Raw genomic sequence first — 27,167 nt, 5'->3', positions numbered from 1 at the left:
TCCTGCATAACAGCCTCCCTCCATTAAAACAAAAGCAAAAACAAACTTTGGGGGACCTAAATGTCTCCAGAGACAGAAGGGAATTTTGGCAGTCCAGAGCACCTTGACTTTAATTAAACTGTGAGTTTAGAATTACAGTAAATTGAAACTGGAAGGAATCTCTGAGAGATCCAAGCGTCTGGCCCTGCCCGTTATTTTACCGGAGAGTTTAACAGGCTTGCCCAATGGCAGAGTTACACTTCTACCCATGGTTGTCATTGGATCAGGGCATCTTGTCCTAAAAATACACCCTGCTCTCCAGCCCCTGCCATGGTTAGACATATAAACGTTTGCCACAAGATTGAATTAGGTAACTTCATGCTTAGTTAACAATCTAAAAAGATGAGGGGATGTATGTAGCAAATCTAGTTTTTTTTTTTTTTTAAGTTTATTTATTTTGAGGGGAGAGAGCATACACAGGTAGGGGAGGGGCAGAGAGAGAGAGGCAGAGAGAGAGGGAGAATCCCAAGCAGGCTCCATGCTGTCAGTGCAGAGCCCAACTCAGGGCTCTATCTCACGAACCATGAGATCGTGACCTGAGTGAAAAGCAAGAGTCAGACCTTAACTGACTGAGCCACCCAGGCGCCTTGCAAATACAGTTTTTATTTTTTATTTTTTTGCCCTTGTTATTCTGAGGTCATGAAATAACTTGAAATACTAATAGGATTCCATATATGAATAGCTTTAGGAAGATTAAATTTCTTGCCTATTGTTTGCTTTCACTAGAATATGTGATGGGCTGTGAAACATGGTACCAACATAGACAGAAGGTGATACAGATGCAGAAGGGGAGACATCTTCCTGGGCATTTATCATAACCACATGTAATGGAAAATGTGAAACAAATCTAAGACATTAAAACTTGTCTTTTTGTCCCTAAAGACTACAAACACAACTGTGAACGTTTCTATCATGAAGAGTTCGTGGAGAAGTGCAAAGAAGTGTTATTTCCAAGGAATCAAACAGAACCTTTGAAATCTTGGAAAGATTTGCCTTACAGGATGTGGGATCTGATCGTAACAGTGCTGCAGCAGGCTCTGGGTTAGATGCTGTCCTCAGGTAAGATGGCAAGAAATCTCAAGCCTTTTCCTCAGGCTTAAGCAAAACAGCCTGACTTTAGTGACTATGATCCCTCAAATTTTGGCCGTCCTCCCCTACCTCCCCTTTTCTATGGCCACCCTTTCCTGCATGAGAGGCCTCCTAAAAGCCACCCTTGGGTTAGAATTTCCTTATCAGATATCACTCTGCATTTGCAAAGTTTTCCTGGCTATTTCAGTTTCTTCCAGTCTCCTCAAGAAGATTCTTAACTCTGGAGGGTAGAGCTTGCCTCCTTTTCCCCCCATAGATCTAAGTTGCTGGAAGTAATTCCTGACAACGATGGAAAGACTTTAAGGAGAAGAAATTGGATTAGGAAATATGAACAATGCATCTGTATAGAGTCGTGTATTTTACAAAGAGCTTCCACATACATCATCAGCTCATTATTCCATGAAGATTTTCAGCTAAGACTTATTTTAAATTTTTTAAAATGTTTTTTATTTATTTTTGAGACAGAGAGAGACAGAGCATGAGCACAGGAGGGGCAGAGAGGGGGGGAGACACAGAATCCGAAGCAGGCTCCAGGCTCTGAGCTGTCAGCACAGAGCCCGACACGGGGCTCGAACTCACGAACTGCGAGATCGTGACCTGAGCCGAAGCCAGATGCTTAACCGACTGAGTCACCCAGGTGCCCCATTCAGCTAAGACTTATTAAGTGCCTACTGTGGGCCACATTATTATTTGTGTTTGTGCACAGAATTGAGTTGTCTTACCCAGTGTGTGCACTCCTTCATTGTTTTGTCCAGCGTCGTCCACATTAAAATCCCCATATCTTTCCCCACCCGGGAGGCATGGGTTCACCCCCCACAGGCATGAAGAGGCTGGGGCGTGAAGTCAAAGTCCCTCTCTGTCTCATCAGTAGAAATAGGGAGATTCTCGAGACAGTTTTATTTCTCCATCCTCCGCCTCCACTTCTTACCACAGATCGCATTTATTCTGTCAGTTTTGTAGTTTGAAATAAACCCACAATGGCTGGGATGGCTCGGCCACTCACCCCACCTCTCCCTCTCCACCATCCCCCTCCGCCGCCTCTGCCCCTGTCTCTGCACCCACCATTTCAACTCACCGAGGTGTAGAGCCAGCACCATTTTTGTGGTTCCGGGAACTCCTGCCAAGAGGAAGACAAGTTATTTGGTTAATACGACATGGAGCTCAGTCAAGGCTTTTAAAACTTACAGGAGTTTGGATCTATAGGTCACGTGTTTAAAAAATCTTACCTTTGAGGGGCACCTGGGTGGCTCAGTCTGTTGAGCATGCGACTTCAGCTCAAGTCATGATCTCAGGATTTGTGAGTTCGAGCCCCGCATCGGGCTCTCTGCTGTCAGTCTAGTCTGTCAGCCAGTGCAGAGCCCGCTTCAGATCCTTTGTCCCCCTCTCTCTGTCCCCTCCCCCAATAAAAAAACCCCTTAGGTTTGAATGGGCAAATCAATAGAGACAGTAGGTTAGTGGCAGCCAGGGGATGAAAGAAGAGGGGAAACGGGAAATGGCCCCTAGAGGGTCTGGAGGTTCTTTGTGGGGGGCTGAAGATGGTCTGGAATTAGTAGCGATATTCGTACAACCGTGTGAATATAGTGAAAGCCGCTGAAGTATACACTGGACAATGATGAGTTTTTGGTACGTGAGTTGTATCTCACACAGGTTATAACTTTAAGCGTTTCAGAGTAGATGAAAAATTTGATAAATTGTACTGCAGTGACAAGTCTGACTGTGCCCAAACAAAAACAACAATGAAATAAGTCCTTCGAAATTAGCTGTGTGGAAACAGGATTTTGCCATTTGGAAACAATGCTTTGGACTGTAAGTTCCCAAATTATATGTGTAGGTAGTGGAAAGGGGCGTTCTTTTGAGGTTTCCAGGCATTGTCTTAGTAACTGACCATCTAGAGCAATGGCCACAGATTGCTTTGCAAAGTTTTCATTTTCCGTTTGTTACTGAGAAGAAATTATTCAGAGCCTAGCCTAATTATGTGGATGTATTCTATTTGTATTTTTCCTTCATTGGTTTTACCTGCTAAGTGCCAAGGAGTGTTCTAGACACGGGATACAGCAGTGAACAAAGAGACAAAAACCCCTGCCTCCACGGAGCTTAGATTATGGAGCTAGGTAACAAACATGATAAATATGGAAAATATGTAATAGGTTCGATGTCTTTAGTGCTACGGAGTGAAGTATAAAATTTTGAAAGGGAATAGGCTGTCTGGTAGAAGGTGGCATTGGGCTGACTACTGGAAACAGGTGAGAGAGCAAGCTATGCAAATATGGATTGGACAAGCATTCCAGACAGAGGGAACAGCAAACACAGAGGTGCTGAGGCAGGAGGAATGGCAGGGAGGCCAGAGGCTGGAAGGAAGTCAGGGCTGTAGGGAGAGTGGTGGGGGACGAGGGTGGACATGTAATGGATGGGGGGAGGGGGAAGGTCTTATCTGGTCTCACAGGTCATCGTAAGGACTTGAGCTTTTACCATTTTTGGACAGAGAAATGACATATGTGACATAGTTTGACAAGCTCACTGTGGCTGCTTGGCTGAGGATAGACCTAAAGAGGGCAAGGGTGGAAATAGGACACAAAATCAGATTCTGCCATTCACATTTCATGGAGACATAATTAAAGCAATAACACATTGACTCCTAACTCATAATAACGGTGATGGAATTCTTAGGGAGTGACTTCTATTTAACGATCCTAACCTGCTTTAGGTTTCTATTTTAATGGCTCTTCACACTGATCTTCTTGCTCTGCTGAACCCGAATGTCAGGCTGGCTTATTTTATGCCATTCACTCATTCAGCAGCGTGCGATTAGTACTGTCCCAGCCACAAGCTATCCAACAGTGAGTACGAGAAGCCTGGTAACTGCCTCCCTGGAACTTACCTCCGTGAAAAATCACTAGGCACATATTTATGAAATCACGGGCGTGTAAGGAATAGGATTGAAGTCTGCATGTAGTGACACCGGTGATACCTGGGAATCCTCTGTATATCTGGACGTACTTCACTACGGAAGTTAAGCAATGAGTTATCTTGTGCCCACGCCAGTGCAGAGGAATCTTCTTTCTGCCGTTCTACAGGCCAAGTCACCCTGGTAGAGGAGCAGACTACCTCTTAGTGAGTTACTAACAATCATGGTCATTTGCAATGTCATGGTAGTCAGGATCGATGGGGATCCTTGGCATATGAGTGCTTCTATTTTGCTCCTGATATGGTATTCTATGGACGATCAGTTTGGTGATGGTGGCTGTGTCCCTGGGAGGATGTTAGCAGCACAGATACAAGGACGGTGGGCTGGTGTGATAGGGTCTCCTGGGCGTTTGGGCAGGTTGGGCCCTTGATGTAAGCCCAGGTTTTTACTGGACAACCCTAGGATCTGTGTAGCTGGAAGGGCCTTCCACGGTTACCATCTCTCCTCTGTCCTAATTTTACACAGGGCAGAGCTAAAGCCCAGAGGGCAGATTACTTACTTAGAGCCCATTGAGGCCAAAGTTGAGACTAGCTAGAATTTCCTATCTCTTAGAGAGAGATGCAGAACAATATTTTCTCCCTCCCTTCCTTTGTAAATATTGACTACATTTTACCCCTTTATTTTTCAGAATAAATCCTCTTCCAGTTGACAAGTCTATTTTGCTCTTGTCTGGAGAACGTGGTTGTGGGAAGTCCACTCTGATCGCCAACTGGGTGAATTATTTCAAAAAGAAATATCCGAGCATGTTGGTGATCCCTCATTTTGTGGGCAGCACCTGTGAAAGCAGTGACATCATGTCCGTGATGCATTGCTTCATCACAGAATTGCAGTTTAAAAACTATGGTAATGGAGTCAAGCTTTTAACCTCAGGAAGTTTTTGTTGGAGGGCAGATATTCTGTCTACTGCTCGTGTGGCCGTTCTCTTGTTCCAGCATAACCCCCGTGTTGTCTCACCTGCAGAATCTACCCACCTCTTCCCCTCACAGAATTAAATTTCCTTCCTTTCCTACTTCCTTCTTTCACCAAAAATGGATTGAGTACCTTTATGTGCTAGGGCACTATTCCGGGCAGTTCCTTACCCTCATGGTGTTTTTTATGTTCTTGGGGTGGCGGAGACAAAGAGTTAACCAACTCAATGTTTGATAAGTTCTATGAAGAAGAAGAAAACAGAGCAAGAAGGGAGGCTGTGTGTGTGTGTGTGTGTGTGCGCGCGCGCGCACGCATGTGTGTAAACTGTTAGGACTTGAAAAGTGTGGTCAGGGAAAGCCTTGCTGCAAAAGGGACATTTGAATACATACCTGAAAGAGGGAGCCACACAGATATCTCAGGGCTAGCATTCCAATCAAGGGAAACAAGTGCAAGGCTTCCAAGGTGGGACATGCCTCTGAACTACTGCTCTTCCTCTTCGATTCAGTAACTATTTATTGAGCAGGTTCATTTACTCACTTGCTCATTCATTCCCTCATTTCTGAATATTTATTGATCACCTAATCTGTGCCAGGCACTTCTCTGGGTTCTGGGGATGTACGCATCAGGCAAATAGGGTCACGGCTCCCATAGATACCACGTTACAGTTGAGAAAGGCAGATAACTGATAAACAGGAAACATATAATGATAAATGCCATGCAGCGTGATGTGATAAGGTGACAGGTTGCTAGTTAGGCTGAGTGGTCAGGGACTGTCTCTGTGTTAGAGTATCTCTAGCAGCTGTGACGAGTAAGTCCCATTTCAGTGGCTTCTCGAATGAAGTTTATTTCTGATCCATGGAGCAGTCCAGTAAGGGGTTCCTAGTTAGGCAACAAGTGGCTTTCCTCCATGTGGTGATTTGGGGACACAGGCCTTTTCCATCTTGAGGCTGTGTCATCCCCTAGGACCTCAGAGTCCTCTGCCTTTGGCTAGAGGAAGGGGAAAAAGGGTGGAAAAGGTGCACCTGTCCCTTTAAAGCCTTGGCCTGGCATCGATCCACATCAATCCCACTGCCATTCTTTTGGCAAACACTTGGCCACCCTGGGCCCACATGGCTGCACTGGGAGTCAAGTGGGGACAGAACGCTAACCCCACGCTCTGGAAGGGGGACATGGGCTTTTGCAGGACAGGTAGCCATCTATACCCTGTAGAGACCTCACGGATGAGGAGGAGCTGGCCATGTGGAGATTAGAAGAAAGAACGTTCCAGGCCGAGAGAGTAGTTAAGGTAATACAGGTCCTAAGCCAGAAGCAAAGTGGAGTTAGAGAGGGCAAGCAGGCCAGTGTGGCCGGGCCATGGTGGGCAGGAGGGGGACTCATATCAGATGGAGCCGGAGGTGAAGACGGGGCCATTTCAGGGCTGGGCTTTGTTGGACAGAATGTTAGGTTCAGATTCTGTTGAGTACAGTGGGGTGACCAGTGGGAAATCTTAAGCAGGGGAGGGATATGATTTGATTGATATTTTGCAAAGATTAAAATCTGTCTGGTGTAGGGAAAATGGATGTGGAGGAGCAAGCATGGAGGCAGGGACACTTGTTAGAGGCTTTTGCAAATGGTCCAAGCAAGGGATGACAGTAGCAGAGGAGGAAGAGAGCTTTAGATAGATTGAGGGTTTGCTGAGGAGTTGAATGTGGGTTTTGCAGGACAGGAGGAGTTGAGGACAGCTTTGGGAAGCTAGACAGACAGTGAGCGCTGTTTGCTGAGATGGAACATTATCGGTGGCGTGGGAGCAGCAGGTGCTGGGGGGAATCAAAAGAGTTTTGCTTTAGATGAAAGACATTTGAGATACAAGGTGTACATGGGGAATGGTAACAATCATGTGGGATCTGCCTCCGTTCTAGGAGCAGTTGACCTCGGTGGCTACTTATTAGCTGTCTGACCTTCTGCGAGTTATTTTAACTCTATGTAGCTCTGGTTTCCCATTTGTAAAATGCAGATGATTAAAAAAATGTCTTATAGGTAGTTGAGAGGATTGACTAAGATAAAGTAGGAAAAACAAAGACACTTAGCTCAGCTCTTGGCCTATAGGAAGCGCCGATAAATATCAGCTATTATGTCGTTAGGTGTCTGCCATATGTTTGCATGTCTGACTCCGCCTGCTTTTGGGAACTCATCCCTTCTCACCTGGGGCTTGTACACAAGTGCACATTTGGGTTTCGCCTGGGTACGTGGGACGCAGAATGGGTTTTGATGGACGTGTATTATCTCTGTATGATGGGACAGGTATTTGAGTGCCTTTCTGTGTGTGTGGTGGGTATGAGTAAGTAGGGCGAACATGTGGGCGTGAGTTCTCTGCCGTTGCATTTCTCGTTGTAAAGTGGGTAAAACCAAAATCAGTAGCAGCAGGTGTGACTGGTTCTACACGACAACAACTGATCCTACTCAGCCACATCCCAAGGGTGTTCCGACCAGCCAGGCTGATGAGATAAACCCCACTGAGCATGCCATTAGGATTTTATTCCCAAAGGGAACTGTTAGTTTAATGAGTGTGTTCCAAGGTGCTGAAAGCTGGTAACAAAAACAGCTGCCATCTGTATTCAAAAAAACATGTTTTTTTTTTAAATGTTTATTTTTGAGAGAGAAAGATGTGAGTGGGGGAGGGGCAGAGAGAGAGGGAGACAGAAGTGGGCTCCGCCCTGATGGCAGAGAGCCCCGTGCAGGGCTCAAACTCACGAACCGTGAGATCATGACAGGAGCCAAAATCAAGAGTTGGATGCTTAACCAGCTGAGCCACCCAGGTGCCCCATCAGCTGCTATCTTTAAAAACGAGCAGATCTTGAGGTTGACAAAGCAGACTGCATTCAGGAACAGCCTATGAGTACCTGACACTCAGGAGACACCTTCTGTCCCGGAGAGAACAGCCCGCCTCATTAGCAGCCAGAGGCAGAGGGGAAAGGCTGTGGCTCTGGACTTGGCCCGCCTGCATTTTCCATCCTGGCTCTGCTGCTTACTAGCCGTGTGCTCTTGGGCAGTTTACTTACGCAGTGTGGGCCCCCGTTTCTCATCTGTGAAATGGGGGGTGGGATTCACAGTACCTACCCAGGGGATTACAGGTAGAGAATTTAGAAGAGTACCGGGCACTCAGTTGTCGTTAGTATTATCATTGTTGCAGCGATGATGATGATGGTGGTGGTGATGATGATGGTGATTCCTCACTGAGCTAAAGAGGCAGGGAGAGCGGTGGGGGCTACTAAGGGAAACAAGAAACTTATTCATTAGCTAGACTAAGGGAGGAGGTAGCACAATGCAGGAGAGTTTGTAGCCGCAGCGGGGGCGGGGGGAGGAACTTGAGGGGGAGCACCGTGTACCGCCTAGCGTGTGCTCGTGCTCAGCTTGGCCGCCTGAGCCAGGAAGCTGGGTTTCACCCGGGTGAGGTGGGTGTGGGCAGAAGAGGAAGAGCTGCCACTGAGAACGCAGCTGGCCGAGAGGTCAGCTCCTCTGCGGCGTCTCCCTGTGGCGGCCTCAGCCGTGAGCAGCTCCAGCTCCTGCAGGCGCCCTGCCCTCCCCAGTGGGCCGACAAAGGGCCCCTGTGTGAAGCTCACATTTCTGCTCCTCTGTCCTCACCCCTGCTTGCCTAGATAGAGGGAGCTTGCAGACAGAACTGCTCGGAGCCAGCTCTCCCCCGGCCCGTGCCCCTCGCCTGCCTTGCAGGCCACTGATGTTCCTAATGTGACATGCCTCGCGGAAGGTCGAGGAGAGCCACTGATTTTCTTATTTCCCTGTTTCTTCCCCCTGTCACCCCCCTCCCCTGGTGGCGGCCCGAATAACAATGAGTTCCATTTACTGAATTGGCGTTCTGAGTGCCCGGTTCTGTGCTAAGGGCTTTCTCAGCATCTTAGTTAATGCTCCTAGCATCCAGCATTCTCGTCCCAGATAAAGAGCGGGGCTCACAAAGGCTGGCTCACACAGCTGTGTGTGGGCAGAACAAGGGTTCAGACTCAGGTCTTTGCTGAGCTCAGGGCCCCTTGTCCTCATTACTGCCCGGTCTTGCCTCCTTGAACAAACAGAGGGACATTTTGCTCCTCAGGGCCCTCTCGCATCACTTACCGGGGAGTCTGCCCTCAATACCAGCAGGACTCCTTGGCAGGGTTCGCCAAGCCTTGTCCCCTGGGCCTGGGTGACTTCTCCAGGGGCTCTTGCTCTTGGTGCCACAGGTGTGGTCTCCCTGGAGCAGCCGGTCATTTCCGTCTCTCCTTGTCTGTCCACTTTCACTCCCATCTACTGGAATGCCCCTCCTCTTCTCAGGTCTGTGAAATCCTCTCGTCCCTTAAAGCCCTATTTAAACTTTTTTTTTTAACGTTTATTTATTTTTGAGACAGAGAGAGACAGAGCATGAACGGGGGAGGGTCAGAGAGAGAGGGAGACACAGAATCTGAAACAGGCTCCAGGCTCTGAGCGGTCAGCACAGAGCCCGATGCGGGGCTCGAACTCACGGACCATGAGATCATGACCTGAGCTGAAGTCGGCCGCTGAACCGACTGAGCCACCCAGGCGCCCCTAAACTTTTTTTTTTTAATGTTTATTTATTTTTGAGAGAGTGAGCTGGGGTGGGGCAGAGAGAGAGGGACCCAAAGGATCTGAAGCAGGCTCTGCGCTGACAGAGAACCTGATGTGGGGCTCGAACTCATAAACTGTGAGATCACGACCTGAGCCAAAGTCAGTTGCTTAACCGACTTGAGCCACTCAGGCACCACAAGGCCCTATTTAAAAAGCACCCTCCGGGGGCACCTGGCTATCTCAGTTGGTAGAGCATGAGACTCCCAATCTCGAGGTTGTGGGTTCGAGCCCCACATTGAGTGCAGAGATTACTTAAAAGCAAAATCTTAAAAAAAAAAAAAAAAAAAAAAAAAAAAAGCACTCTCTCAATAAGAGAGCCTGATGGCTGCCTCTCTCCTTCATCTCCAACTTTGAGCAAGTGGCAAGGGTAGCCCCAGTCCCGTTGTACTCTAGTTTATGTGGGTGTATCCCTGCAAACACTGTGAGCTTGCCATCCTGGTCACCCACTACTTACACGTGGTGCTGACATTGTATGTTTTACTGTATCCCGTTATAGTCCTGGGAGTGCAGGAAACCATGTCTGTTTTATTGGCCATTCTCACATTCAATGCCTGACACAGAGCCTGACCGACACAGAAGGTTCTCAATAAATCTTGATTGAATGATAAGAGATAACACTGCCAAAAAGTGAAAAAAATCAGTTAATCTCTGTCATTTTGTTACAAAGTATTTTGAAATTGTACCAATTGACTGTTTTTCTCTCCCCATGAATTTACCTTTTGTGACTGGGTGTTTAAAAACTTGAGCTGTTGGGGCACCTGGGTGGCTCAGTCAGTTAAGCGTCTGACTTCGGCTCAGGTCGTGATCTCGTGGTCTGTGAGTTCGAGCCCCGCGTCCGGCTCTGTGCTGACAACTCAAAGCCTGGAGCCTGTTTCAGATTCTGTGTCTCCCTCTCTCTGACCCTCCCCCGTTCATGCTCTGTCTCTCTCTGTCTCAAAAATAAATAAACGTTAAAAAATAAAATAAATAAAAACTTGAGTTGTTACTATTTAAATTAGGCAATAGGCTCTCTCAAAAATAAATAAAACATTGAAAAAAAAAAGAAAAAGGGGGCGCCTGGGTGGCCCAGTCGATTAAGCAACTGACTTCCGCTCAAGTCACGATCTTGTGGTTCATGAGTTCGAGCCCTGCATTGGGCTCTATGACAGCTCAGAGCCTGGAGTCTGCTTCAGATTCTGTGTCTCTGTCTCTCTCTGCCCCTCTCCCTCTCATACTCTGTCTCTGTCTCAAAAATAAATAAAAAGGGGCGCCTGGGTGGCTTGATCGGTTAAGCGTCCGACTTTGGCTCAGGTCATGATCTCACGGTCAGTGAGTTCAAGCCCCGCGTCGGGCTCTGTGCTGACAGCTCAAAGCCTGGAGCCTGTTTCGGATTCTGTGTCTCCCTCTCTCTCTGCCCCTCCCCTGTTAATGCTCTGTCTCTCTCTGTCTCAAAAATAAATAAATGTTAAAAAAAATTTTTTTTTAATAAAATAAATAAATAAATAAAACATTAAAAAAATTTAAATTAGACAACAGGCCATTGTCATTCAGGAGAGACAGTTTGGTTCCAACAGAATAAAGAGATAGGTTTAGGATCATTTTCCAATACTAGTAATTCTGCCTATCTTCAATATTATTTTGAGGAAAAATAATTCTAATCACCCCAAATAGGATTTTAAAAACACTGAAACGATGCTTTCCTTTGCATACTTAGATATAGATCTGTATCTTCCTTGAGGTTTTTTTTCCTTTTTTTTTTTTTTTGCCTGGGATTATTTTTCTGCTGATTATTATGAGTGATATTATGTTTTATGATTGTCAGGCTGCGTGTATTTTCTGAGGTTCATTCACCTCCGTTTTGTCACATAGCCTCTGTACCAGCTTCATGCAAAAGGTCAACAGTCCGTGCCTCCCGCATGTGGCTGTGGCTGCTGGGAAACAGAATCCACCAGCGGTGACCTGTGCGGCTTGGAAACCCAGATGGAGTAACCGTTGAGTGAGGATGTGTTGCTGGCAGGAAAACTATTAGCAAAATCAGTGTCTGTAAAGCTCCTGATGACCTGTGTTCCAGCCTTTTCACCTTGCTGGGCCTGTTTCCTCACTTACAAGATGAGGGTTTGGACTAGACGACATGATCTCCAGAACCCCTCCTTCTCTAAAATTCACTTAGTCAAGGTCTGGAATCTCAATACTTTAAAGATTTGGGGGGGGGGGGGGATAAAACCCTCCAAGGATGAAGCACCAAGATTGTTCTCTTCCTGTTCTTGAAAAATACTTTCAATTGTGTGATCCAAGCTCAGACTATCTTGTTTTGATTCTTTCTTCTCCTTTATGTCTTGCATTCATATACAGTCTTCAAGTCATTGATTTTATAGCCATTTTCTGACACCAAAATATCTTTAAAAATCAATATATCCATTTATAAAATAAGTAAGTCCTGGGGCTGCCATGTATAGCATGGTGACTATAGTTAATAATACTGTTTTGCATATTTTGAAAGTGGCTAAAAGTACATGTTTTTTTGAATGTTTATTTTTGAGAGAGAGAGAGTGAGAGAGAGTGCATGCAAGTGGGGGAGGGGCAGAAAGCGAGGGAGACAGAATGCAAAGCAGGTTCCACCCTGTCAGTACAGAGCCCCCTGTAGAGCTAGAACTCACAAACCACGAGATCGTGACCTGAGCCGAAGTTGGAAGCTTAACCAACCGAGCCACTTAGGCACCCCCGTCAGAGTACATCTTAAAAGTTCTGGTCACAAGAAAAAAAGTGTTTTTGTATCCGTGCAGTGATAGATGGTAACTAGACTTACAGTGGTGATCATTTTGTGTATACAAATATTGAATCATTATGTTGTATGCCTGAAACTAATGTAGTATCATTTGTGATTTATACCTCAATAAAAAAAACCCAATGTAACCCTCTAGTATAATGTAAAAGAGAAAGGTAAAGTAATTTATTGCAAAATAATATGCATTCCAATATGTAAATGCTCAGACATGATTCCAGTAGAAGCCACAGTGGAGTAGGCAGGTCATGGAAAATGACCATGCTTTCGAAAGCTACTAGTGCAGACATCCATGGATGTGTTGTAGTCAAGGCTCCAACATCGTGAGCAGTGTTCCCATCAGGGTCGTGATTTTCTGAAATCTTGGTATCATTTCAGACGAAACAACATATAATCTTCCATCACTTTCTATGGTAGTTGTATTCCTAGGAAATTCAATGTGTTTTGAATCGGTGCAAAAATTACTTTGCATTTACATGAAAATGGAGTTGGTTCCTAGGTGAGGTCATTAATAAGGTTACCCCCTCCCCCCCCCCACCCCAGTGACTGTCTGGCAGAACATGTGAAAGCAGGTAGACCCCAGGACACAGCTGCATTGTATGTGACTGTCCTGTGTTCTAGGACATCTCGAATTCCTAGAGCACCCCTGTTGAGTTCCACTGCTGTAATCAGCTTCCTGTTTTTTTGAATGCTCATGTGTTTTCCTACCTCCAGACCTTTACCTTTGCTTTGTCTTGCTTGATATTCCTTTGCCCTCATCTCTACCTGTGCATTCCCCGAAGCTCGTCTCACATGTCTTCTGCATGAAGCTTGTCTTCATTGTGATGGTTCTGCATCACACTCCAGTACTCTTCAGACTCATATTCTGCCTTGAAATGTGTTTTTTTTTGTGTGTACTGAACCCATTTTCACTTCCCTTAACTCCTTGACTTTATTTATAGATCATTTTTATCTCCTTTTAGCATTGAGCACAGAACCTTGCACGTAACAGGCAACCAATAAGTATTGTTAAACATAGTTACTCAATATGCTTCTAACAGAATCTTAATGCACCTGAGAGATGTAAATCCATTAAAAGCTTCTTTGCATAACTTGATTTTCTAGATTCTAATGTGCCTAAATTTCTATGGGAAACATGGCCTTTGAAAAATAAAAGCAAGACCAAAGTTGTATGTAGTAAATGCTCTTAAAGTATTAAGCAGTTGATTACAATTTTGGGTTGCTCTCTGCTATGTCACGCAATCAGAGTTTGCAAGTTGGTCCTCTCAAATTACATCCTTTGCCCTTTGCTGGTTTATAGCATGATTTTCCCTGGTAATTTACAGATTCGAAGGTCTGGCGTCCAATATTGCGGATAGAGTAATTTAGGATTGGTTATGTCAGATTTGATGTGGGCGAGAACTGAAGAGACCAGGCAGTGGTGGGGGATGATGCGTGTGTGCCCCTGCTGGACCACCCAGGTGGTAGCCGTGGCCCCTAAAGAGCCACCTGATGTTACAGAGCTGCATAAACTTCGCAGACTGCATAGACTGGCTTCTCTTTCTTCCCATCCAGCTCTTTGTAACATGAACTATTTTTGCATTTTGGAAGATGAGAGTAATGCTTTGGATCATACAAAATATTTTTTATATAAAATCCTGAAAATGTATAGGAGACATCTGGTGGTAAATATCATTATCCCTTTTGGGTTGAATATTTTTAGGCTGCTAATCACACATATACCTATATGTGTCAGCTGTACAGCTGTGAATAGCACTCATTGTTCCCAACCCCTTCCGCCTCCCCATCCCATTAACATATTCTAGCAATGATGGAAACATTTTTGCCTAATTTGAACAAATTCCTATGCTCTAGGTACTCAGCTTGAAACTGATGTTCTTAACGAAGGCTCAAATGTCTTAGTCTTTTCACTTCTTGTGGAAGTTTTCATTGCTTCCATCAATTTAAAGCCATGCATACTTGTCCTAGATGGAATTGAAGAATTGATTGGCATTTATGGGATTTTAGGACAGAAGGTAATCTCTTTTTAAAATAATACCTATTTTATTACTGTTTTATAAAAAGAAAACTCCATAATTTAGAAGGTATGTAACATCTTTCTTTTTATTTAATTTTTTCAATGTTTATTTTTGAGAGAGAGAGAGAGAGTGAGAGAACGAGCACGGAGGAGGGGCAGAGAGAGAGAGAGAGAGAGGGAGGAAAGCAGGCTCCAGGCTCTGAGCTGTCCGTGCAGAGCCTGACACAGGGCTTGAACTCATGACCACAAGATCATGACTTGAGCTGAAGTTGGATGTCCAACTGACTGAGCCTCCCAGACGCCCCTGTAACACCTTTCCATTGCATTGCATATCTGTAGCTATAGCCAGCATTGCTTATAGCTACTACTATATGTTTTATTGAACAAATACTTCTGTGACACAACGGGTCAGGCACCTTTCTAGGCACTTTACAAATATTAACGCATTTAATTCTCAGAAGAACCCTATGAAAGAGAGACTGTGATCATCATCCCTGTTTATACAGAGGGGACTGAGCATGGAGGTGTTAGGTGGCTTGTCCAACATCCTAAGATTGTGTTAGACTCAGAATTCAGACATGGACAGTCTGGTTCTGGAAACTGTGACCTTTACTTCTGCCTGATTCTGCACCGCCCCCCCCCCCCATTTTATACATTGATCAGGCATTTATTGGACTCCTAGTATTTTCTTTATGTTGTATATTATGACCTGCGTCATCTATACTGATTATGCACATACCAAATCCCATCGATTGGTTGCTCTCCTTAGTTTTTCTTATCTTTTTTTTTTAACGATTATTTTTGAAGGAGAGGGAGACAGAGTGTGAATGGGGGAAGGGCAGAGAGAGCGGGAGAATCCGAAGCAAGCTCCAGTTTCTGAGCTGTCAGCACAGAGCCCAACACGGGGCTCAAACTCATGAACCATGAGATCATGACCTGAGCCGAAATTGGACGCTTAACTGACTGAGCCACCCAGGTGCCCCTCCTTAGTTTTTCTTCTGTTTGAGCTGATATTGGATCACTGGAACCTTGTGAAGAATTTTCTCTAAAACTTAAAAACACATGTAAATTATAAATTAGGTAAGTAATATATGTTTCTGATAGAAAATATGATGAAGAAAAAGAAAACAGAAAATTAGGTATACTCACAGTCTCACCACTCTTCTACGTTTTGGAGTATAGCCTTCCTTCTTCTATGGGTGTCTATGTACACTCCTTGACGCTTACGTAAATGAAATTACACACCGTATTGTTTTATAATCTTTTTAATTTAATGCATGGCAACCACCACAAATTCAGCAAATAGTTCTTGACCACTCACTATAGCAAAAGCACTACAAGCAGAGTCAGACATGGTCCCTGCAGAGAAACGGAGCTTTCATTCTAACAGGGGATGGCTGATGTTAATGATGCTATTACACAAATAAGGACAAGATTGCAAACTGTGACAAGTGCTGGGCTTTGATATATAGGAGGATGACCGAGTGATGGCACGGAGATGCCAATGGCATTGAAGGAAGCGATTACTTACATTTCCTGAGAGAAGGAGATGCGCCATGCCACTCGGGGCCCCAGGGGAAGTATCAGGGTGGTCAGGAGGCAGAAGACTGGAGCCAGGAGAAGGCCAAGGCCAAAGCCTTCATTGGGGTTCCCGTGGGAAAGGTAGAGGAAGCCATTCAGGATTGGCTAGTTTGTGTAATTTCAGCAGGCTTTGTGGCATAGTTGTCCCTAGTTGTCTGGTCCTAGCCCCAGGATGATGATGTGGGGCAGGGAAATATTGGCTTGGTGAATGCGAGTCAGATGAGAAGGTAGGTGGGGGTGTGTTCTTGGATCTGTGGGTCTGCACATGACAGGCATGTTCCAGGCAAGCTGCCCACCACCCCCGGGACTTAGCTTGCTTTGGGAAAAACAGTCTCTCCTGAATCTCTAAGGCCCCAGAGAAATGTCACAGTATCAAAAAATAAAAAAATAAAAATAAAAATCCCTAACAGTACCCGAAGACACATTCAGCTCAGTGCCTGGCTCAGAGTAAGCAGTCACTGTTTGGTAGTTACTGTTGTTATTATTATTATTATATTTGCGATTATTAGTCAAAGAGGGGTAGGAAAGGCTGTTAAAGGAATCTAGAAAGATCTGATTAGGTGTTTATCTTATCCCCAAATAAAGCCATTTAATTTATAATAGTATTGCTGTACAAAGCAAGATTCTTCATCATAAAACAATGTTCTGGTTTTCAGTTGAATGGTTCAGTTTGCACTCTTAGATTTCCCTTGATCGTCACTATAGGTCATTCTTTAGAAGCCTAAGATTTGTCAGATTACTTGCTTGTAGGAACCTTTTTTTATTTTTTATTTTAACTGTTTATCTATTTATTTTGAGAGAGAGAGAGCAGGGAGAGGCAGAGAGAGAGAGAGAGAGAGAATCCCAAGCAGGCTCTGCACTGTCAGCACAGAGCCCGATGTGGGATTCGATCCCATGAACCGTGCGTTCGTAATCTGAGCTGAAATCAAGAGTCACTTAAGTGACTGAGCCACCCAGGTGCCCCGTACAAACCTCTTTTGAGAGGTCACCTTTGTACTATCAAATTCATAACAGATGGGTAAGTCCGTGAATATAGTTCTGTAGAGTGTGAATTGGTATCATCACCATATTGCTTACTATCCACCTTATCGCTAATAGCCTTCACCCCAGCCCTTAACCCTCTACTTACTCCCTATATTCTAGCTGCTCTAAGTTTAAAAACCATCAGCAAAGTAGTTTTAAAGTCTTTAAAGTTTTCAAATATCTTTGACTTTCTCCACCAGGCAAAAGATTTTTCTTGGCTGCCATGCTCGCTGCCTCCTCATTGCAAATTCATCACGAGCACTGTCTCCTCCAGCCTGTCCTACAAGTTGCTATGTGCTCGCCCAGATGTGAGGACGGTGGAGTTCATTAGCATAGGAGACAAAGAAGTGAAACTAAATGTCTTTAGGCAGCGTCTCTCCATTCCCAACAAAGACGCCCTCCAACAGAGCCAATCCACTTTGAGGAAAAAAACAAACCTGAATCCTTTAAAACTCACGATCCTAGCGAATGAACTCAGAATGTAGAATCTACCTAGGTGATTATCAGTGTCTGAAGGAGTACTTGGAGGTGGTGTCTGTTCAGGAGCTCTGGGAATTGATTCTGAAACGCTGGATTGAGGACTATAGCTGGACTTTTACACCAAAAAAGGCAAATTCAGACACGGTGGCTGTAGGAGAAGGTAGGCCTTGGCCAGTATCGACAACCTGCTAGAGTCCACAGGGAGAAAGATGTATGGTGGACCACCCAGAGGAGGAGGGCCCAAGGATGGGGTTGTCAGAGAAAATACAAGATGCCCAGTTAAATTGTAATTTCAGACAAAGAACAGTCCTTTAGTAAAAGTATGTCTCAATTATTGCATGGGACACACTTATACTAAAAATTAGTTGAATTACAAATAAATAATTTCATTACAAGTATATCCCGGATTATTGCATGGGACATACTTATACCCAAAATTAATTTGTTGTTTATCTAAAATTAAAATTTAGTTACTCTGCGTTTTTATTTGCTAAATCCAACAACCCTGTCTAGGGAGTTCTATGCTGACTGTAAAGGGAACCATATTAGACAATTTTTCAGGAATCTAAGAAATGGGCCTTTGTTATTTCTATAACTCAACTCTTTTGAGCCTATAGTTCAAGTGATGGCAGAAACCTAATTCAGTTCATCTAGGTTAAATCCGTCAATTCAGCTTTTTTTTTTTTTTTGGTACAATTCAGGGTGTTTTCAGTCAAGAGAGGATTTATGTCCTTCCTGTGTGTGTTTCTTTGGGGTTGAGCTTAAATCTGAGGGTCTTGGTGCTGGATGTCCTTGGTTGTCATCTGTCCCTGCTGGCTTCCACTGAGGTGGTCATGGCCCCAGATGGTCCACAGATACTGACTTACTCCAATGCTGGCATCCTCTAGGATGGCTGTGTTCCCATCTGTTCTTGGGATGTTCGATCTATGCTGCCATCTGCTGCCATTTTCCCTCACTCTAATGTGAGGAGGCCCCTCTCCTCCACTAACATGTGCACTCTCCTGGAGCCCATAGTCTTATGGGTACTCAGCATTCCTGACAGAGAATGTTGGTTGCTCACTGCACCTTCAGAGATCTGGCTCTGTAGGTGTCCCCATAGTGGTTTCTGCTCTCTGGTTCTGGGGGCATCAGAAAATCTACAGGCACCGGCCTTCTAGGCTCCCAATGGGAGGCACAGCACAGGCTGTCTGTACTATTGGGTCCCCAGGTGCATCCAGTAGGTTCCCTGTCCCTGCTCACAGCTTGGGTTCAGGGAACAGCACAGGCCCACCTGAGCAACTCTGTTGCTCTCTTCTCGCACTGTCTCCTCCACCTTGCTTGGTTCAGTCCTCTTTAGCTCACCCTGTAACTGAGTCTGTTGTTTGTGGTTAAAAGACGTATTCCATGAGTTGGTCAGGCATTTTTGTCTTTTGATATTCCACAGTCTTTTGAGAAGCAAAGTTTGTTCTCAAAGCCATTATCTCTGCTAGGATCTTCAAAAGGCTTTTGAAACTTGAGTTTCTACCATAATAACCTTCTCTTAAGTTTGATGAATTTAGAATGGAGCAGGAAGGGGGATGTGGGGGTGGGGAAAGAAGCAGAAAATACTTGCAATGAAAGACACATTGGTTGGTGTGACCACATATTGTCCTGCCCCATTTTTTTTTGCTCTAGACTTTGCATTTCTGCAAATAAAATGAATTTCAAATTTAGTGTGCTCTCCTTCACCTGCAAGGAGGTGAAAGAAAGGTCTCTGTGCCCTGAGAAGGGTCACGCAGGCAAGGTGGCCCATGGCTGTGCCCAGGGATATTCCTGCTTGTCTGGGACTGTGCGGGAAAGCCCAGGCCTTCCTGTCCCCAGCTGACTTTCCTCCTCCTGCCCACTGACCCCTCCTCAGGCCCAAGGCACTCAGCCACAGGTACAGGAAGAACTTGGTAAACCTGGGGTCAACTTCAGAAGGAGCTTGTACAGCTGGGGCTGAGCAGCTCCCTCTGCTCAAAGATTACAGGTGTTTGAGGTTCATTCCCCAGTCCTGGCACAAGAAGTCCATTTAGAATGGTAGACTTTGTCCTTTCTCTCAGTGGTCTTGAGGATCTCTTTAGAGCCGGTCATAAAGCCAGCAGGAATCCAGCTCTGGCTGAAAAAGCTAAGGGTCAGGTGAGTAACATAGAGCTGGCTCCAGTGGTGTCTGTGGCAAGATAGCAATCATACCAAAAAACCATTCAGACCCATCGATGCAAACTTGATATTTGAAAGTATTAATAGACTGCTCAGCAGTATGATAATTGGCAAGCTTTCCAGCTTATAACCATAGCTAACATGGACGTATTAGTTGGGACAAAGTGGATGATAACTTAATGCCTGAAAGTATGGGCTCCAAAGCCAGGCATTCTGTGCTCAAATCCCAGTTCTGCACTTATTCCTGTGTGACTGGCTAAGTTATTTAACATCTCTGGGCTTTATTTTTCTTTTTTTTTTTTTTTAATTTTTTTTTTAACGTTTATTTATTTTTGAGACAGAGAGAGACAGAGCATGAACGGGGGAGGGTCAGAGAGAGAGGGAGACACAGAATCTGAAAACAGGCTCCAGGCTCTGAGCTGTCGGCACAGAGCCTGACGCGGGGCTCGAACCCACAGACCGTGGGATCATGACCTGAGCCGAAGTCGGACACTTAACCGACTGAGCCACCCAGGCGCCCCTTATTTTTCTTATTTGTAAGACAGGGGAAGTTATATAGTATCTGCCTATAGGATGATTAAAGGAAACAAGTTGTATAGTCATACACGACATTTAGACATTTAGAATGATGCCTGGCAGATGTGGACGGTTCTTTTTGTCATTGCTGTCATTGTGTTATCTGTATAGCACCGGATGGCTGGGTGGCCGACACTCTGTGCTTTTTGAGCATCTCACATTGTGGATTGGCCGAGGATGAGATATTCCAGCTTTTGGACATGCTGGGCTACAGGGATCACTACAAAGTGACCATGTTGCACTGGGCTGCCTTCCGCAATGCCAGCAGACAGTGGGTCCAGGAGAAGCCCAATGGCCTCCTGTACTTCAGGCACCAGTCCCTGCGGAGTGCTGTGGAGCACAAGCTTCTTGGTTGAGGGCTTAAATCTGTGTAAGTACCTGCTAGTTCGGAAAAGGGAAGTTTGCATTCAAGGGAAAGCTTGCAGCTAGCATTTCTCAAGTAGGAATGAATCTGTAAACATGTGTATACATGGTCATATAAATTAATACTTGTACCTGGTTGTGAGTAACTGAGACCTGACTTCAATGGCTTACATCCCAGGGTTTATTCTCTCACATGAGAACTTTCTGAAAGTAGGCAGTTCAGGGCTGCCCTGTTGGCTCCACAAAGTCATCTGGGACCCTCTTCCTTCTATGTCCCTGATCCACACATTAGCTTGCATTCTCAGGGTCATCTCATGTGGATGACTGCTGGAAGCAGCATGGCTGCTGGAGCTTCAGCCATCGCATTTTGGGCAATAGGAAGGATGAAAAGAAGGGTTTGCATTTGCTTTTAAGGAGCTTTCCCAGGTTTTCACCAACATTTCCACTCTGTCTCTAAAACATTGTCATTTGGCCACAGTTAGATATGAGAAAAGTTGGGGAACAGAGGTTTCAATGGGGTGTGTTGCCACCCTAAACTAAGGTGGGCATCTGTTACTAACAAAGATGAGGGAGATGGTTATTGGATAGGCATTAGCAGTTTCTGCCCTAATTCTGAAATCAAATTCTTTTTTTTTTAAGTTTATTTATTTTGAGAGAGACAGCATGCGTGCACTTGTGCAAGTGGGGAGGGGCAGAGAGAGAGAGAGTCCCAAACAACCACTGTGCTGTCGATGCAGAGCCCAATGTGGGGCTCAGTCTCACAAACCATGAGATCATGACTTGAGACGAAAGCAAGAGCTGGATGCTTAACCAACTGAGCTACGCTGTCGCCCCTGAAATCAAATTCTTATCCCCTTCTGAAAGGATTGAGGTCTGAATCTGAGAAACAATGGCAATCACAGACTCTTGACCTAGAAGCAGAGCCCTCTAGCCACACAGAGAACTTCAGGTTGGTGGACTTCAAAAACCTTACATCACAGCCTCTGCAAAGATTCTAAGCTCTGTGCAAATTTCCTTTCGGGTTTACTATGTCCTTTTTCACTTTCTTTTTTAAAAGATTGTTTCCCTCCTACATTGTCGTCATTCCCACCACCTCTAAAGTTACATAAGGTAGCGAAGAGAGCAGGGCGGGGGGGGGGGGGGGGGGGGGTTGGGGGGAGGGTTGGGAGGGGAGTGAGGATGCTCTTAAGGTGTGATGTCAGTTCTTCTGCTCACTTGGTCTCTGATGGTTTGCAACACACTTAGTCTCTCCATTTTCCTGTAGAACAGTAACACTCTTGGAGGTGCAGGGACAAGGCCATGGTGTGGCTGTTAAAATTCTGGGTATATGCTGTAGCCCTTCTCTGCACTGTGAGCCCCTAAAGAAAGCACTGCTGGCAATATTCACTATTGTCAGGAAAACAAAGACAACAACAACAACAACCAGGATGTGAATACATCTTTACCAGAGGCGCCAGGAATTGTAATTGCAACAATTCACTTCCAGGTAGCTTGAGCATGGGAAGTAAAGCATATCCTACAAGGAGAAAAAAGATGCCAAAGCGAAGGCTGTAGGACTTGAGTCTGCTATGATATTTTTTGGTAAAGGGCTATCTTTTGACATAGTTTGTCTCAATGTCTTATCAATTATTTTGAGGCAAACTTGTCTCTTAGCCACACGTATATGTGGATGCTTCTTTCCTTTGAAATTAATACTCTCTTTAAGTATTGTATTCAGTTTGTAAGTATTGTATTCAATTTGTAACTTAAATTACTCCTACCAAAAATTGGCTAGTCTAGAGGCAGGCTTTGTACCCTGGGCTGTGGTCCAGCAACGTCTTTTCCCTTTTTGCTACCAGAGCTGAGGATTGTTTGGTCTTATATACTCTTTGTATGTGGGTGAACATATGCGTGTACATGTGTGTGTGCATGCGTGCGTATCAGTGGGGCTGAAAAGGGAAAGGGGGGTTAGGGGGGAGACCCAGAAAGCTGGGAAATGCTGTTCTAGTGTGGCCAGAGCATTGTCACATCTTGTTGCCCCTGGCCATCATAACCACCACTATTATTTAGTGCTTTCACTGTGCCAGCCGCTTCATATACGTTATTCCATTTATTTCTTGTGTACACAGAACGTTCGCTGGCTAGGTTAGGTCATATCAGTTCTGTTTCCCACCAGCCTCCTAGAAAGTCCTCACCTGCCCCAGGTGCCTGTGGGAGACCCTGAGCAGTGTTACCTGTGCTCCTCTGTCTGTTGGCTGTGGCTACCACATAGAGGCTCTTCTGGTTTGTGCTTACTGACGTGGGTACCTCCCCGCTGCCCCTGCAGGGTTCCCCCCAGGAAAACCAAGCCTCATGCTGGGATCCCTGTCTCTTTGCCCTCTGGCAGCCAGCCCTTGAGGTGTCGGGATGGTGCTGGTGTCCAAAGGGAGAGAAGGTGTTTTCTGGAAGACCTGAGCCATGCGACCTCCTCCCCCAAACCTCACCCTTTCCCGGGATCTCAGGGAGCCCTTCCTGGAAAGAGCTCCTTCCTTTACTTCGTATAACCCCTCACTTCACAGAAGCTCCGAAAACCGAGTCTGTGAAGCCCATTTTGCAGTGATTAATTGTTGCATAGAAGGGTCCAGCCTAGCATAATGGGTAAAAGTGGCCCCTGATGCTAGATCGGGGTGAGCCTTGGCTTTCCCACTTCCTAGCTGAAGACCGGATCCCTTTCTACCCACATCCCTCTTTTGTAAAATAATAAGTGTACCAAGCTCAGAACATTATGACTAGCAAGCATTCAATGTGTAATTCATGTAATTACAAGTACTTAGACTAGGCCTGGCCCATGGTGAATTCTTAAGAAATGTTAGCCATTCTGAATTCTCCCTTTGTTTTACTCATCTGTCTCCCCTGTGGCCTTTTACCTACCGTCCTTCCCAAAATGATCCATGCAAATCAGCTGGTAATCTTGAATTCTGTTAGCATAAGTGTTATTCCATTTCATCAAACACCTTCAAGCAGGTCTGAGTTCCCTGGGCCCCACTCCAGTTACATTCAATAGATGTTTGCTGAATGAATGCACAGCTATTCCTGGCAGTTGGCTTTTTGGGCCTGCCGTTTCTAGAAGCTTCCATATCCCTTGTTTTGGGAGCCAGTACTGACCCTCAGCCTCTGGTGTTTGCCTGTGGTGGAATCAGGATCTGGAGGGCTGAGCACAGGAAGGGAAGTGTGAGCTACTCACTACCTGTTCACCTGCTACCCGCAGGTGACACTGTGGTCATGGTAGAGGAGCAGCCTCATTTCACCCTGTCTTTACCTCACTCCCAGGCCCGCATGCTGTTTCGCAAAGAGTCTACCTTCTTTCCGACTGGCAATCGCTATGGCATCTACTATAAATGATTTCTTGTTAAGAGCAAGGACTTTCAATCTGACAGAACTGGCCTGGCCTTGTGAAAGGTGCTTAACTTTCTAAGACTCAGTTTCTCACCTGCAAAATGGGGATAATGGTGGTGTTCACCTCGAGGGTATTAAAAATGCTAAGTATACCTAACGTAAGGTGCTTAATACAACGTCCGGCACAATGATAAGCACCGTGGTGGCCGTGACAGCTAATTGCCAATATTTCCAGCCCCTCCACCCACCATGGGAAGCACTTTCTGGTCCCTTTATTGGGTAGCACCTTGTGACCCGTTCTGTCCAACGAGTTGTACGTGGCTACTGGCAATGTTCAAGATGGCGGCTGGTCTGTCAGTCCTGGCGTGAGCGGACCTGGATTTGGAGATTGAGCCAGGACCGTCATTATCTGTGATGGCATGATAAACCTTTGCTGTTTTAAGCCACTGAGATTTTGAGGTCGTTTGTCCACACAGCACAATGTAGCCTGTCATGAGAGAAAGGAGCAGTACAGAGATGTCCACCAGAAAGTGTGTCCGTGAGAACTGTGCTGAACTTTGCACAGATGATGCTGTGGTCAGGCCATTCCTCCCGTCTCATGTTAAGTGGAGAAGCACTGGAATCGAGTCAGAAGGTTCGAATCCTGCTTCTCCACTCACGTGCTGGCCAGAGACCAGCCACCTGGCCCCTCTGACTTTAAGTAATTTCATTTGTCATATGGAGATTGTATTAGGGTTCTCTGGAGAAACAGGACCACTAGGATTAGTTCTCTATCTCTTTCTAGCTCTATGTATCTCTCTATGTGTGTGTCTCTACATAGATATCTAGAAAATGATTTATTGTGCGGTTTTGACTCACGTGATTGTGGACATTGGGAAGTCCCAGGATCTTGCTGTCTGCAAGTTAGAGGTGCAGGAAAGCTGGTGGTAGTGCTACTGGGGACCAGGGGAGTCAGTGCTATAATTTCTAGTCCAAGTCTAAAGGTCTGAGACCCAGAAGTGCTGAGAAGACAGAGGTTTCAGCTGGAGCCGAGGGGAAGATTTGTCCTTCCTCTGCCTTTTTTTTTTTCTATTCCGGCCCTCAACAGATTGGATGAGGCCCGTCTGCAGTGGTGAGGGCAATCTCCTTCACTCAGTGGACTCATTCAAGTGCTAGTCTCTTCCAGAAACCCCCTCACAGGCACACCGGGAAACAGTACCTAACCAGCTCTCTGGGCATCCCTTTGCCCAGGAAAGTTGACATGAGAAATTATATGGGAAAATCACAGGGATTTTCATATCCTTTCATATCTCACAAGGATATTTTGTAAAAAGATAAACTTAGGGCACCTCGGTGGCTCAGTCGGTTAAGCATCTGACTCTTGATTTCTGCTCAGGCCATGATCTCATGGTTCATGAGTTGGAGCCTCACATCAGGCTCTGTGCTGGCAGCATGGAGCCTGCTCAGGATTCTCTCTTGCCTCTCTCTGCCCCTCCTCTGTTCACGCTGTCTCTGTGTCTCTGAAAATAAATAAATAAACTTAAAAAAAAATAAACTCAGTGTCTTTTATGACAATGTTTTGTACATGTTAAGCATTGTGTTTAATACTCTAAATCTCGGATGCGGGGTAATATTTGTCCCAGTTCTCTTTCTCTCTCATTCCCCACAAAAATGCCCTTGCCATGCTCAGTGCAAGGAGGAACTTTCCTTCCTCTTCCATGGGTTTCTGAAGCAGGTGTGCCATCCAGCCCTGTGTCCCATTCATCTTGTGAGAAAAAACATCAAGCAGAACATTTTAAACACTTCTATTTTACCTTTCAAGGATAGGTATCTTGAAGTTCTTCTTTTTTATTTATTTATTTATTTATTTTGAAAGAGAGAAAGGGAGAGAGAGAGAGAGAGAATCCCAAGCAGGCTCTGCACTGCCAGCACAGAGCCTGACACAGGGCTCGAACTCACGAACCGTGAGATCATGACCTGAGCTGAAATCAAGAGTCAGATGCTTAACCACTTAACTAACTGAGCCACCCAGGCACCCCCTTGAAGTTTTTAATGAAACCAAGCCCTTCTGTTTTTAAGCAGGTTGTTTCTGGGTAGTAAGATTGGTTGGAATCATTTCTCTTTGCTAGTGAAAGCATAGTAAACTTGGCTCTAACATCCAATTTGCCGTTAATTTGCTTAGCTCCCGGTGGCCTAGATGAGACCCAGGTGGCAGGTGAACTTCTCCAAATTGCGTGTCCTCAAATTTTGGAAAGTGCTTATTTATGTGGTAGCCGTGGTATATGTTTAACATAGAAAAGTGGGTTACAAATATTTCTTTGGGAGAGGGGAAGACACCATGAAAAATGAGCATGCTCCCTAGCTTCTCAAAAATCTGGGTCAGTGATCACAACTGTAACTAATTCTTTGGTCAATTCAGACTGACTTATAAGAAGATGCATTTTGGGTGGCTCAGTCAGTTAAGCATCCGACTTCGGCTCAGGTCATGATCTTGCAGTTTGTGGGTTCGAGCCCTACATTGGACTCTGTGCTGACAGGTCAGAGCTTGGAGCCTGCTTCAGATTTTGTGTCTCTCTCTTTCTCTGCCCCTCCCCTGCTCGCTCTGTCTCTCAAAAATAAACATTAAAAAAAATCAAAGAAAATATATTTTTAATATTTCAGGTTTTTTTTTTTCAAGCTACTGTTTCATTGTGTCTATGGCCACAGAGCTGTTATCTACTGTATGTTTTCATACACTAAGAAGGCAGACGCATTCAACTGTCACTGATTTTTCAATAGGTGTGGTCACTCCTGTCAGAGAAAGCCGTCCATATACCTTTCAGAACCCAACAAATCACAAGAAGACACATTTCCACCAGATCTTAGTTCGATACTTCCAACGGCAAACCACTTTCTGGAGGGTATTTGAGGAGCTGCCGTGGCATTTGAAAATGAGTGGCTCCTGGGGGGGTTTGTGCAGCTTTCTGTCAAGTCCTAGGTAAGACGTGTCCTCTTTATGTGGCGTTTGGGCAGATTTCGTTCCTCCTTTGCCAAACACTGTGTTCGGATACCCATGGCTCGTTTCAGCAGGGCACATTCATTCACTTAGTCGTTCGGCAACCCATTCATTCATTCGGATGGGCCCATCATTCAGCACCAGTTTCTGTGGCTGATGGATTCCCAGCGTTGCTCCATTGGATCGTCTGGCTCTGCAGTGTTCTCTTCCCTCCTGAATCCACATGGATTCCTCTCAGAGAGGAGGATTCCAGAGAGAGAAGGAC

The 27,167-nt window shown here is 45.3% G+C and overlaps 1 protein-coding gene and 1 non-coding gene across 2 annotated transcripts in view; both read left to right on the top strand.

Annotated features, from left to right (window-relative positions):
- LOC122225013 (putative tetratricopeptide repeat protein 41) overlaps positions 1–27,167 on the top strand; it is an 81,745-nt gene that overhangs the window by 19,319 nt on the left and 35,259 nt on the right. The window contains 8 exon segments of the mRNA XM_042947557.1: positions 922–978; positions 981–1,098; positions 4,722–4,936; positions 14,232–14,392; positions 17,199–17,473; positions 17,475–17,638; positions 20,323–20,562; positions 26,686–26,884. Coding sequence (XP_042803491.1) covers positions 922–978; positions 981–1,098; positions 4,722–4,936; positions 14,232–14,392; positions 17,199–17,473; positions 17,475–17,638; positions 20,323–20,562; positions 26,686–26,884 — 1,429 coding nt within the window.
- Positions 9,786–9,858, top strand: TRNAG-CCC. The gene has a single exon. It is a non-coding gene; the product is annotated as a tRNA-Gly (tRNA).

This window comes from Panthera leo, chromosome B4 (genome assembly GCF_018350215.1).
Source record: "Panthera leo isolate Ple1 chromosome B4, P.leo_Ple1_pat1.1, whole genome shotgun sequence".
NCBI classification, from domain to species: Eukaryota; Metazoa; Chordata; class Mammalia; order Carnivora; family Felidae; genus Panthera; species Panthera leo.
Note: the sequence above shows the minus strand (reverse complement) of the source record. Positions and strands in the feature narration are given on the sequence as shown.